The sequence below is a fragment of the Grus americana genome, chromosome 1, assembly GCF_028858705.1.
Source record: "Grus americana isolate bGruAme1 chromosome 1, bGruAme1.mat, whole genome shotgun sequence".
In the NCBI taxonomy this organism is placed as follows: Eukaryota; Metazoa; Chordata; class Aves; order Gruiformes; family Gruidae; genus Grus; species Grus americana.
The window spans coordinates 133,854,645-133,868,529 of record NC_072852.1 but is presented as its reverse complement, the minus strand read 5'-3'; the positions used below and the strand labels follow the sequence as shown (position 1 = coordinate 133,868,529).

Below are 13,885 nucleotides of genomic sequence, written 5' to 3'. Positions count from 1 at the left end.
GTGCCGCTCTTCTCCCTCCCCACCCCCTTCTTTCTGAAGCCAGCTGTACCCATCAGTGACCATGCCTCAGCCATGAGCCCTGTCCCACTACTTCTCTGTGATTCCAGGAAGGTTCACAGACTTGTGATTCACTATGGACTTTCAGTTCTCCTTGCTTCTGATCCAGGCTCTGCACATTAGTGTACAGGCACTTGAGGGAAGCCTCTGAACATCCTATCTTCTGAGGAGGAATGTGGAAATCACATGTGGCCGCCTCGTGTGTGGTTGGGACATTTGATCCACTGTAGTGATGAGCACCAGAAAAAAGGAGGAAAGAAAACGTTAGTCATTATATATAGTTTGTCACTTGAGAAAGGAAGATATCTGTGCTGTATGACTAAACTACACAGCAATGTAGTTTGCCACTTGCTTTGTTTCCTGAGCGTTTTCAATTTTGAAGTGCAGGGATCCTGTGAAGGGAAAACCAGTTTGTGCTCAAGTGGCTGAATACTACGTTAATGCAAATATAGATAGGCATTTTGTGTGTCTGTACATATGCACATATACAGATAGAGTTATTCTCTATTCAGCCTATATAACCCTTAAAAAATAGCTATTTTTCTTATTTAATAGTCGTTCAAACTTCTATCCTTGCTGACAGTCGCAAATGTTCAAATATTCGATAAGTTTTGTATTGCCTTGTTCCTGCAAGAAACCTTTCAAACTTATCGAAATAATACCCAACCTATTGGTTGTTACTTTTGTGATTAAGTATTTTCTATATGTCACATAGTGGCTTTGTTCAGAATCACAACAGATCTAACAGAATTATAAGGCTAATGTTTTTCTGAATACATTGTGAACAGTTTAGAAAGTTCTTTAAAACTATGGTGGATTTGAACCCTGGAAGTCAAAAACTAAACTCTTACATTTCTATATTTTAAAAAATACTAACTTTAAAAGACTATTTTTGTTTGTATAAGAATGTTCCCATATGCTTGTTCTGTTTGTTTGTAAACCTGTTTCATTGTGGCATTTTATTACCAGTAAAGTTAATATTTTTCATTCTAAGCATTGTTGTGATATATGCTGAAAAATATGTTTAAAATACATATATTTTAAACATGTATAGGTATATACATAAAACATATTTTTACATCTATAGATATTTTTGTATTTTAAACATATTTTAAGCATACATATATAGCTATATATGTATATATATTCCTTATATACATACAGTGTATATATGTTTCATAATGAGCAAGTTTGAGGCCTTCCGTCTTTTAAGTAGAACATAGTATTTTAAAAGTGGTTATTTTCTATCATATGCAGTTTAATGCAACATGAAATTGTTCTGGCACTTACATCTAATCACAGAAACTCTGAAGATTAAAAAATTATCTCAATAATGTTCTTTATTTTGTTATACTTTTTGCTGATGCATATGCAGATACTAACATTTAAACTTTGGGATTTGTTTTCCAAAGAATTTACTGAAGTTAGATCCAGCAGATAGATATTTGACAGAACAATGTTTGAACCATCCTTCGTTTCAAACCCAAAGACTCTTGGATCGCTGTGGAAGCTCACCTTCACGGTCAGCTAAGAGAAAACCTTACCACGTAGACAGCAACACATTATCTAACAGGTAAACGTAGTCATGTCATCGTCATCACTGACATTTGCTCTGCAAGTGAGTTGCTATCATGCTTACATACGAGAGCATCTCCAAGAAAAGAAAAGTAGTCGTTTGACAGTTTAGACACGTTCAGACATATATACTGTTCCATGCTGCTTCACCGAATGAAGTAGACATAGTTTTAGTGTATTGCACCTATTCAAGCTGAAATTTTTGCTAACTTTCTGCATCAGGCTGTTTCTTGGGGAAAAAAAATCTAAAAAAAACCCCAAACCAAAAAACAAAGACAACATTCAAGCCATTTCTGACAAAGGAAAAATAAGTTGGCTTACCCATCTTAAAAAAATGTTAGCCTTTTTCTTGAACAACAGTAGGAATTTTGTGGCTTGGAGGATGCCTGAGATTCCAAAGGAATGCTCTTTTCTTTGGAATGTTAGCATTACTGTACATGTGCAAGTCTCTCCAAGGTTTTGATACTTGAAAGGTCAAAATTCACACAGACTTTTAGCAGCTAAATGTTCTGAAAATTATGTGCATTGATCATGCTCCAAATTGAGGATGAACAGAATTTTGTCTGCAGTTATGATTCAAGTCTAGTCTACTTGAACTTAAAGCAGTATGTATTTCCTCAGTGATTCCCTTGTTGGACCCACATAGCTTGAGAGAAGCCACTTGATTTTAATACCTCAATGGACCATGTTTACTGGTGGACAAAATACTTCAGTACAAAAAGCCTCATGGTATTCCTCTGACAAAAGCTTTCCTAAAGGTCGCCCTGTGAAGTATGCAGAACGATAGTGGGTTTTAATCCTAGCCATGTATTTCTTTAGCTCTTCCTGTGAGATTCAAAAAATATTCCTCATTTTAAGATTTGGGATGATGACACTTACAATCTATACTTTTTCAGAGATAGACACCAAAAAGCTTTAGCTACCCTTATAGATATTTGGGATAGAAGTTTTACTGTTAGAAATGTGGCATCAGAAAGGAAAAGATAGACCCATGAGAAACTTCTTGTCTAATACAAAGGCTTGCCTAGCTGTTTGATTTAAAATTACTAGGTTCCTTATATCTCTTAAGTTTTTAAAAAATATACTTCCTTTTAACTAAAAAATAATTTAAATTTAAATTACAATTGCTAAAATTCTAGAAACTGTAATAGAGTGCATAATTAGATCACTGAAGTGGGTAATACAAAAATCCTAAGTACAAAAATGGCTAGCATGACCCAATTATAATTATCAACAAGATCAACAAAGGTGCAAACTCGTCTGTACAGTCAGCTATCATTTTATCCCTCAGTAATATATCTGAGTTACATTATCATAGATTTGATACAGAAATAAGTTAACACTCTTCATAGCCAGCCTAGGTCTATCAAGGCTAACAAGTACAGTCACAGCACTGCTCAGTCATGGCTGGTTTACAATGCCAGCATAGATCCAGAAGCAGAACTGGGTTTATGCCAGAAAACCTGAAATAATAAATTCTGCTCAGATAAATTCGGGCTGAATGTTTGCAGAACCAATTCATATCTCAGTCCCACAATCCCAAAACCAGGAGAGCTGGAAAGTAGAGTAGAGGTTAAGGATGTCACCAAGTAGCTCTGCACGAAGTCAGTCTGCTCTGGTTTGCAGGGCATTTCAGGGGCAGCTCTGGGGATGAGTTAGTCTGCTAAGTACTGGGATAGTGCCAAGTTCCACAAAAGTCAGGGTTCCTGTGGTAGACCTGGTTTGGGGTTTGGTGTTACAGGTCTTGCTAGGCTGTGCTGAGCTCAGGCTAACTCCATCTGGATGTCTTTACCAGCACAATATCCTCTTTTCTCCCTCCCTCTCTCTCTTCCTCCCCCAAATCAGACATACATTAGATGGCCTGAAGCATTGATTGTATCGGGTTTTTTGACATACTTGATTGTTCCACTTACACTTTGATATGCCAGATGTCTTTTCAGAATGTAGCATTTACATCAGTGATGTACACATATATTACTCACACACATGCATAAATGTGTAAATATAGGTTGGGATTTCTATGATTGGATTTTATATCTTCATTTTTTTCATTATCAAAGTCCATTAACCAAAGCTGAGTTTGTCCATCAAGATATAACCAGAAAGAAACAACAATGTACTAACACTGGCAAGTCTGTTATTTTAGTGGAGCTTCTGATGCCTAGCTGGCAGTATTTGATCTTACTGCAGTTAAATTTTGTGGTTTTAAATGGCAACTCCCTTCTGAAATGAGTGTACTTTTGTTGAAGTTATTAATGCATGAATATGTAATCTGGTATATTAATGCTTCTTTATGCATTTTAATGTAGAAATCAAGCCAGCAAAAGTTCTGCTTTGCAGTCACACCACAGATCAAACAGCAAGGATATACAGACACTAGGGGTTGGCGGGCCAAGAGAAGAGGGTCTTCCAGCAAATGAAAGCTTTTTAAATGGAAACCTTCCTGGAGCTGCACATAGTCCAATGCATACAAAAAAATCGAGCAACACACCTGGATCTGGCAACAAGGATCTAGCCAATAATAACATGCCACATCTTCTCAGCCCAAAGGAAACAAAGGCAAAAACAGAATTTGATTTTAATGTGGACCCGAAAAGTTCTGATGGTCCAGGCACAAAGTACCTGAAGTCTAACACCAGATCTCAGCAGAACCGGCACTCATTTATGGAAACTTCTCAAAGCAAAACTGGGACACTACAACCTGGCGATAAGCACAGTCGCCACAGCTATATTGATACTATCCCACAGTCTTCTAAGAGTCCTTCGTATCGGACAAAGTCAAAGAGCCATGGGGTTCTGACAGACTCGAAATCGGTGGGCAACCTTTCTGAGGCCAGGGCCCAAGCTGCAGAACCAAACAGCAGTAGGTATTTTCCATCCAGCTGTATGGACTTGAACTCTCCTACCAGTCCAACTGCTCCTCGACACAGCGATAACAGAACTTTGCTCAGTCCCTCCGGGAGGAATAACCGCAGCGAGGGTACCCTGGACACCCGAAGACCATCAACAAGACACTCCAAAACAATGGAGGAGTTAAAACTGCCAGATCACATGGATGGAAGCCATTCCCACTCTCTATCTGCTCCACATGAATCTTTTTCCTATGGTCTAGGTTATACCAGTCCTTTTTCTTCACAGCAGCGCCCTCATAGACACTCTATGTATGTGAGCCGGGACAGAGTGAGGTCAAAGGGCTCAGAGGGTGGCTTAAGCATAGGGCAAGGGATGGCAGCCAGAGCAAACAGCCTGCAACTGTTATCTCCACAGGTGCAGCACAAGTCACTCACAAGATCTGTTGGCTCGTCACGAGAAGACTGTACAGAAGATACTAATAGGGTTAGTTCAAAATATTGCTATTATGGAAGGCTTACCTCCCTCTCTTTACTTCATGTGGGGACAGTGTCCTGCTTTCTCTCTTCTGTTTGTTTGTTTGCAGTTATTTATTTGCTGTCTTGTAAGGCAAGGGATCTTGGGGGTGTTTTTCAGAAGGGCTAAATATGTCAAGAGCAAAATGAGAGACTACTTTAAAAATAATTCTAAAAAATGGACTATGAATACCATTCTCTTAAAGTATGGAAATGTGAGAACAGAAAAAAATTGTCTCTGAGGTTAAAATTTCATTAATAGTTCGTAGTCTTTGGTTGCATTGTCTGATGTCATTTTTGTCATAGTGTTTTGCTTAATTAACCTTCTCATTTGTGTTTTTATTTTTCCTGTATGTCTTTGTTATGAATGCTAACGTTAATTTTTGAAGTGAGCTTTTCACTTGCTTATAGCAGGACGTTATTGCTGAAACGCCATGATTTACTAGAGGAATATCAAAACTTGCAATATTTCTCTTGATTAGTATGATAAATAACTGGGGTAGTCTAGAGATTTTTATGTTGCAGAAGGCACTGGTAAATTGACTCCTTAGAGTAATTGCTGTCACCGGTTACCTTGAGTTTTACTGTGAGCATCATTTAATGAGTAGAGGAAGGGCCAGTTCTGGTGTTATTTTACATTCTTTACACAACACTTCTAAACTATGTGATGTTGTCCACATCAGATGTGTAAAGATGACTGTATTTGTCCCCAAATCTTTACATTGCTATACCATTGATCCAAAGTAGAGCAAAATGGTGCAGAGAGAAGTACATAAAATGAGTTTCTCTATATGTACATCTGTGATAAAGTGACCTCTAAGGAGAGAACATCTAGTTCACATTTGTTCACAAATTGAAGGAAGTCAAAGAGCTGCAAATATTATTATTTAAAGTCTAAAAATTATGCTTTACTGTGAGAGACTAAAAAAACTCTGCCTACTTAGTTTATGTAAGAAATATGTGTAGCTGACTTGATAGCGGTCTACAAGTACCATAAAAAAGAGTTTTCAGGTAGTGATTGCCTCTCTGGTCCAGTAGGGAAAAGAAGTCATCATATGTTTTTTCATATTTACCATATCTCCTCCATTCACGATTATTCACACATGAGGAAAGATCTCATCAAAACAGGAGAAATACAATGTGATGCAAAAAAAAAAAAAGCTACTTAGAAGGGATTACAGCAGCTCCATTTGAAAGCCAGTTGGTTTTTTTCCTTTGCGCAGTCATTTTTCTCTCTCTCTCATTCCAGTCAAGTTAAATGCTTTTTTCAGGATGTTACTGTAGTTGGGCAATAACACCAATATTTGAGGGTTTGATAATAAAAGCTCATGTTTTATCTTGTATTCTTCAGAGCATTAGGATCTTTTTCTGCATTATGTAGCAGACATCAATTTGATAAGTAACTTTAATTTCATCTATGTAGAGGCAGATTGTTTCTATCAGATCATTCTTTGTCTTTTGACAATTGGTTGACAAATTTTTATTTTAATTAGAAAAATTTACATGTATCTTAATTCTTATGTTTTCATTTTGGTTTGTTTTGGAATGCCTAATCATTTGTAAAGAACTTGCCTTTATTTCTTATGGCCAGTGTTTTTACACTTAAGCCTTTGATTAATGCTTTTAAATCTGTATTTCAACCATCAGAAATCTGAAAGGAAAAATACTCTTCTGAAATGGATGGCAAGTCTGTAGATTCACAAAGCTGTTTGTTTGTTTATACTACTTTCAATAACAAATCAGAATTGAATTTTCCATCTTCTTATGCCTTGTAAAGCATTTTACAAAGAAATCATTCTTTGGCTCCTTCCTATCCCCTCCCTTTTTTTTTTTCTTTTTCTACATTTGGCATTAGAAATCAGAAAATTTAACTTCCATCAGTATTACTGAACTAAAAAAATAAGTAATAACATAAGTGTCCTCAAAGATTCTTTATTGTTTTCCTATTAATTTTTTCCATTCAGTTCTACTTGTTCTCTGCTCATATTTTGTGAAGATTCCTCTCTTCCATGTTTCTAGTTTCTCACTAATTTTCTCTTTAGCTCTACCCAGTCTTTTTAAAGAAAAACATTCTTTGTTTGCCAGGCTATAATCTTACTTTAAAAGAAAAAAAAAAGAAAAAAAAACTTGCATTCAGTGTTAGTTTGGGGGCTTTTCAAGTCTCAGTACACTTTTAAGGGTTCTTTTTTATTTTAAATGATATGTACACAAAAGGGAGCAAGCAGAAGAAAATCAAGTACAAGTTGCTATTATGGTCTCATATTTGTAACAACTGCTGACAAAGAAGAGGTATCTTACACAAGTAGTAATTTAATCAAAACTTGTAAATTTTAGAAGAATCAAACTGTGATTTAAAGCATTGTTTTAGGTGCATTTCTCATCTTGGCACAATTTCAAGGGTGATTTTATCTGTGACAGCAAGGCCAGATCTTCATTAATAAAATGCAAAATAGATTTTGCAAAGCACTCATATAATGAATTGAAATCCCACTTTTTAATTCTGATTGAGTTTTTTTCTGGTTTTGTTTTTTTAACCTTTGTCCTTCTTGGACATTCTAGATTTAAATTCCTATAGGGCTTTCAGCACAGTTTCCTGTGAGGTCTTGTAGAAAGCTTTGAATTTTATCTGTTCAGTCCATACTGCAGGTAAAATTGCAGTATCTGGTTCATTTAAGAGTGGGGTTAAGTCATATTTGGTGGCAAATTACCTGCATATGGGTGTTTCTAAGGCCATACTTAAGCTTTTGCTTGCAGTACGTTTTAAGAAGTACTATATTCAGGAAAATAGAGTAAATTAGAGGCAAAGATATTTTTTTTTGCTATCCTGTCTGACTTAACTATTTAGCTTATAGATTTCTTAGTTCAGGGACTATGTCTTACTTTGCATACAGTACATTTTGTGACTGTTGGTACCTCAAGGTACTACTGTATAACAGCTTATAAGAGATAGTGCTTTGGTGTTGCAGTTATCACAAATTATATGCATATTATATAGCAGAGCGACCAGATTCCATCAGAAATTAAAATAACAAGGCCTCCAGTAAAAGATCCCTCCAGAGATGTTACAACTGCATTTCATTCACAGCAAAATCTGAGGGTCTGAATCATGCTCAAGTCTTTAAAATTACAACTAAGAGGCAAAATTTTGTTAATGCCATTTTTGTCATTTTGGAAAAAGCAAGCAAGCTGCAAAACCAAATAATTCGTCATTACGTAGTCTGTGATTTGATATTGGCAGTTTATTAATAACATGAAAGGAAAATTGTGTCTGGGTTTCTTGCTTATGTATGTTGGCTAAAAACTGCAAATCAGTTCATAGTCTCTCATCTTAAATAGTTGATTGTTCTTTTGTTTAGGGTGGAGCATATCATGATCCACACACAGAAGATGGAGCATCTACTAAGGAAAATAGAATTCTGTATAATGACCCTGTTCCGAGAAGAGTTGGCAGCTTTTACAGAGGTAATTTTATGGTGGATCTTTCAAAATTAAACAAGAATTTTAACATGGAATATAAATTAAGTAGTGGAAATGGATACAAAGAGCCAAGGTGAACAACTGAAAAAGTTTATTGGAAAAATAAGTGTTATCCCACTTTCAGAGAGTCGGTTGACCTGCTAGACTGTATGCAGTAACTGTATTAGTGGCATATTATCTATTCGCAAATGATAACTCACTTGGATTGAAAAGTATATCCAGTACAGTACCTTGCAAAGCAGAACATAATTTACCAGAGGGAGTTGAACAAAATAAATTAATATTACCAGAGTAAACAGTTCATTAATGTTTTCAGTTCATATTTTAATTCTTATTAACATTATATCTAAACGCCTTTGTACTTTTAACACATTGACATCCTGATCGATTTCAGATACTGTGGTGCATGGTACTGTAATGCTAGTTTTTCATTGCTCGAATCCTATATTCATTTTTTTTGTTCAGACTTACTAAAGATCAGGGTTTCCTACAAGCAAAAGAACACTTATATAATCCCAGTTCAGAATAAATAATAACACAGGACTGTGTATGTGCATATATATGTATCATAGAATCATAGAATGGTTTGGGTTAGAAGGGACCTTAAAGACCATCTAGTTCCAACCCCTCTGCCATGGGCAGGGACACCCTCCACTAGACCACGTTGCCCAAAGCCCCATCCAACCTGGTCTTAAACACTTCCAGGGATGGGGCATCCACAACCTCTTTGGGCAACCTGTTCCAGTGCCTCACCACCCTCACAGTAAAGAATTTCTTTCTAACATCTAATCTAAATCGACCCTCCTTCAGCTTAAACCCATCACCCCTTGTCCTGTCACTACACTCCCTGATAAACAGTCCCTCCCCAGCTTTCCTGTAGGCCCCTTCAGGTACCCGAAGGCCGCAATTAGGTCTCCCCGGAGCCTTCTCTCCTCCAGGCTGAACAACCCCAACTCTCTCAGCCTGTCCTCATAGGAGAGGTGCTCCAGCCCTCTGATCAGCTTCATGGCCCTCCTCTGGACTCGCTCCAACAGCTCCATGTCTCTCCTGTACTGGGGCCCCCAGAGCTGGACGCAGTACTCCAGGTGGGGTCTCACCAGAGCGGAGTAGAGGGGCAGGATCACCTCCCTCGACCTGCTGGTCACACCGCTTTTGATGCAGCCCAGGACACGGTTGGCTTTCTGGGCTGCAAGCGCACGCTGCCGGCTCATGTTGAGCTTCTCATCAATCAACACCCCCAAGTCCTTCTCCTCGGGGCTGCTTTCAATCCATTCCTCACCCAGCCTGTAGTTGTGCTTGGGATTGCGCCGGCCCATGTGCAGGACCTTGCATATGTACGTATATGTGTGCATGTGTCTGTGTGTATATACACACACACACACAAATAGATACTGTTCTGTTATGGTACATAAAAGATGGTGATTTCTGAGCAGCTGCCTGATGGCTAAACCTGGGTAATCCTTTCAAAAAAGACAAGGATGATAAGAAGCTAATTACTGTACTGCAAGTGTTAGGAGGCTTGTGGGGCTCCCCTGAACCTTAAGAAGTCCCAATCAGCTAAAATTCGATTATGAGTCACCTAATAACCCTAAGTAGAGTCACAATCTCCCTCTGATCCTCTTCAGGTTGATCAGTTGGCTGATGACCTGATTTAGACATGTTAAAATCTGCCAGTCCTTGCAAGTGTCCCATTGCAATATTAAAACCTGTGAGCAATATTAAAGCTTGTACTGTTTTCAGCAATGATTTTGAGTGTAAGGTTTTGTAGCACATGCAACAGGATGCTTAAGAATCCTCAATCCTGAATTGCTTTTATTAACCCTTAAAACACTCCTAAAATTGGACATGTATTATCCTTTTTATACAAAGTGAAACAGAAGTGCCAAGGAGAAATTACTTTCCATAAGTCATGTGCTAAGGAAACTGTAGATCTGGGGTTGTGTTCAATTCCTTATTATAAACTAGATGTTTCTTCCTCTTTAACTTTATCTATGAAACAAATATATTTTAGTTCGCAGACTTAATTATTGCTTTGGAAAAATGATACTATATTTAAATAATACATTGATAATAGTATATGTGAAAACTATATGAAAAAAGTAAATTCATAATTTTGCAGTTCTTAAGTACTGATTTAATACAAAGGTTATTAGCATGTACTTTTGTACTACAGCTTGAACAAAAACTTACACATTCAGTTTTGATAGATAGTACAGTGTGATGCTGCAGTAATGCTGCAATTAGTGCCTGATCAATTTTTAATCCAGTGCAGCTATTTCTGGTGATATTCATAATTCTAATAAATTTATGTTCTAGGTATGTATAACCTATTTTCAAAACCACAGTATGTATTTCTGAAAAATATGTAATACCTGATTTTGATCCTTTTGTTTTCAGTGAGTAATCTCTTAGTCATATTAAAATCCAAAGTAATTTTTTTTCAGGATGGATACTAATTTTTTTTAAGGTCCAAGTGAAGACAAAATGTAAACTGTAATATTTTGTGTCTTTAATAACAGTATTCCAACCTTCTAATCTATTCCCCATTTTTAAATATGGATCGCACTTGTGGCTCCTTACTGATAGAAATGTTCTCAAATCTAATAACAACTTACCCAAGTTCTGATGAAGGTCTCATCTTACAATTAATATTACCTTGCAAGCATCACAAAACAACAGCTTACCAAACTGTAAAAAGAGTATGCATTTTTTCAGTCATACATAAAGTAGAACTGTGTCTTCACTGTCTAAAAGAGGTAGAGAGGAAGCAGACAGCTGAAAGCTATGATTTTTGGCAGAGCTCAGTATACATTTTGCTATTTCTCTGTTCAGTTCCGTCTCCGCGTCCAGAGAGTACGTACATAGAAAACAATGTGTCAAACAGAGCCTCTGTGTTACCAGCAGACAGCAGCACGGTGGCAAACCACTCAAAGAGACAAACCACCTTTGATACCTGGTGAGTTGTTATTTACACGGATGTGTAGAGAATGGCAGGAATAAAAGAGATTTTTAACGGGGGGTGGGAGGGAACATCACGTTGTTTTCAAAATTTGCAGTTGTCTATGTGTGCTTAGTTGCTTCCTCTGACTATACTGACATAGCATTGCATGTTTGCTATCCCCTTTTGAGCAACAAGAAACACTTCATTACACCATCACACTGAATACATTAAAGATGATATACTTTTGTCCAGCTTTCCTGATTTTTTTTCCACTATTAATCTTCGGTTAAAGAAAATACAAAGCGCTTGTGTGCATATAGTATGGATAGCAAGGTTGTAGCTTCATCTGTGGATTCCAGAAGCATGAATTGTCAGACAAATGGAAAAAATATCAAAATGCATGTTTCCATATATAAAATAGGACTGTATTAATGAAGAATATAATATTCACCCTACTATGGGGACTGCTGCTCTTTTTGTTTACGCACCACAGAAGGAAATGAGTACGTTCTATGGGAAAATGGACTAAGCAACATCTTAATGGTGTACATTTCTTTTAAAAGATTAAAAGCATCACATGGCTCCATTATATAACATAGAACAATTAACTATAATTATGCTAATAGAATGACAGCAGCTGCATAGCTTTGCAGGACTTAAAGGGAAATATCTTATTTTGTTGCTCTGAGAGCTGTTTCAGCTCTAAAATACTCTTAATCTTATACTTTGTTCAATCACAATAAAGCACACTGAATAAAAATAAGCAAACGGCGCTTCAAAGGATTGGTGGGAGGAATGGACTGTACGCATTCGCATGGTTCAACTATGCTTTCGTACCACTATTTGAAATACTGCGTTCTGAAAGTGCGATAAATCATGCTATCTAAAGAACTGTTTCAGTGGTTTGTTGACTTAATGTCTTTTCACATGAACAACCTGTGAATTATCTGCTTAAAAAAGAAAGGGGGCGGAGGGGGCGGGGAAGGGAAACAACTGATATTTCAGCTTGTGTTCAGGTTATATACCCCTGTCAGTAATAGAAGATGTTTACTCCAGAACCCTTGTCACCTGCTCTGATTGACTAGAGTCTGCTTCCTGTCCTTCAGTAGCTCCACCTACAGCCATTATGCGGAAGTTAGCTGAGGAATCCGGTCATTTATGTAAAAAGGTGGTACTTATATTGTGACTTATGTGGCTAAAGAAGGTATTTATTCCTACTGTTGAACCCTTTTACGTATTTTGTTGTCCTTCATACCTGACTTTTTCGATCTTGCCATATAGCATAAGCCAAGTGGAATCTTGTTTTGCTTTATATATCATTCAGCATTATATTACCTTTTATTATGTGGTCACTGCAAAGAAACATGTAATGTTATTTTAACTCTGAACTGAAATAATAGCATATGTTATTAGAGCTGGTTGGGAATTTTTTGGCTAAGTATTTTTTTGCTTACAATGCCAAATTATCGAAACCAAAACTTTTCAGAGGAACAGACTGATAGCCACTAACATTTTATTGGGAAGATTCTTCAGCTCCAGGATGGGATTGCCAGTCCATACCAGATATACACTCAAAATAACAAATATTCTGAGGTCAGCATTATTTTTTGGAATGTGAGGAACTCAAATGCAGGGCCTTTGTTCTTCGTTATTTAAACCAGAGGCTTGAACCAAAATCTTAGCTGTAACAAGTGAACGCCCTGAACCAGAAGTTAGAGGTTATTCTGGAGCACATTCTCTGCTTCCCTCAATATATTCTCTTGAAGCTGTTTCATCTTGTTGAAATAGGGAAAGGACCACAGAGATGCTGACTATGGCCTAGCGAATAAAGCCCTTCACCATTAACTTTGAGAGAGTCAGATTTAAGTCCTTGCTCCAATTAACATACTCAAATATTTTCACAAAGTGGAACAGCTCCTTTGAGAGAAGAACCAACAGAAGAACAAGCATTTCTTCTTGTGAAATGGGAGGAATGGCAGTGCCCACAACACCAAGTTACTGCTGTTTTGGCATGCATTTCTCTTTCTCTTTGCTTTTCCTACTCCCTATTTTCCTGAAATGTTTCCTGCCCAGCTCTACATGTTAACTCTGTGCAAGTTGTCCTGGCAGTGGTCTAATGTTGTTGCAAAATTGTTCTGTGCCATAAATGCAGCTTAATCAGATTCCTGAGTGATGTAGAGTCTATGTTCCTCTACTTAATTTTCTGTATAGAAGTTGTGTAAACGCTTATGAAAATGTTGAAAGTTCTATTGGAATGTGATTCTGCTTACATCAATTTTATGATGAAGTAAATATTTGATGTTTGACTGACATACGTAACTGGTACATGACAATTCATCTTGAATTATGAGTGACATGTATTCCACCTGGACTTGCCACTACTGTAAAATATTGCTTCTCTCATACTATTGCTCTGTGTTGCCTTTCTTCTGTCAAAAGATTTTGTGAATGTTTGCTAGACTGAATTGTC

The 13,885-nt window shown here is 37.1% G+C and overlaps 1 protein-coding gene across 5 annotated transcripts in view; it reads left to right on the top strand.

The window, feature by feature from the left end:
• CDKL5 (cyclin dependent kinase like 5) overlaps positions 1 to 13,885 on the top strand; it is a 146,816-nt gene that overhangs the window by 113,104 nt on the left and 19,827 nt on the right. For all 5 annotated transcript variants that reach the window (XM_054838338.1, XM_054838330.1, XM_054838308.1 and 2 more), the window contains 4 exons: positions 1,470 to 1,630; positions 3,942 to 4,968; positions 8,354 to 8,459; positions 11,307 to 11,430. In XM_054838338.1, the coding sequence (XP_054694313.1) occupies positions 1,470 to 1,630; positions 3,942 to 4,968; positions 8,354 to 8,459; positions 11,307 to 11,430 (1,418 nt within the window). The remainder of the gene's footprint in view (positions 1 to 1,469; positions 1,631 to 3,941; positions 4,969 to 8,353; positions 8,460 to 11,306; positions 11,431 to 13,885) is intronic.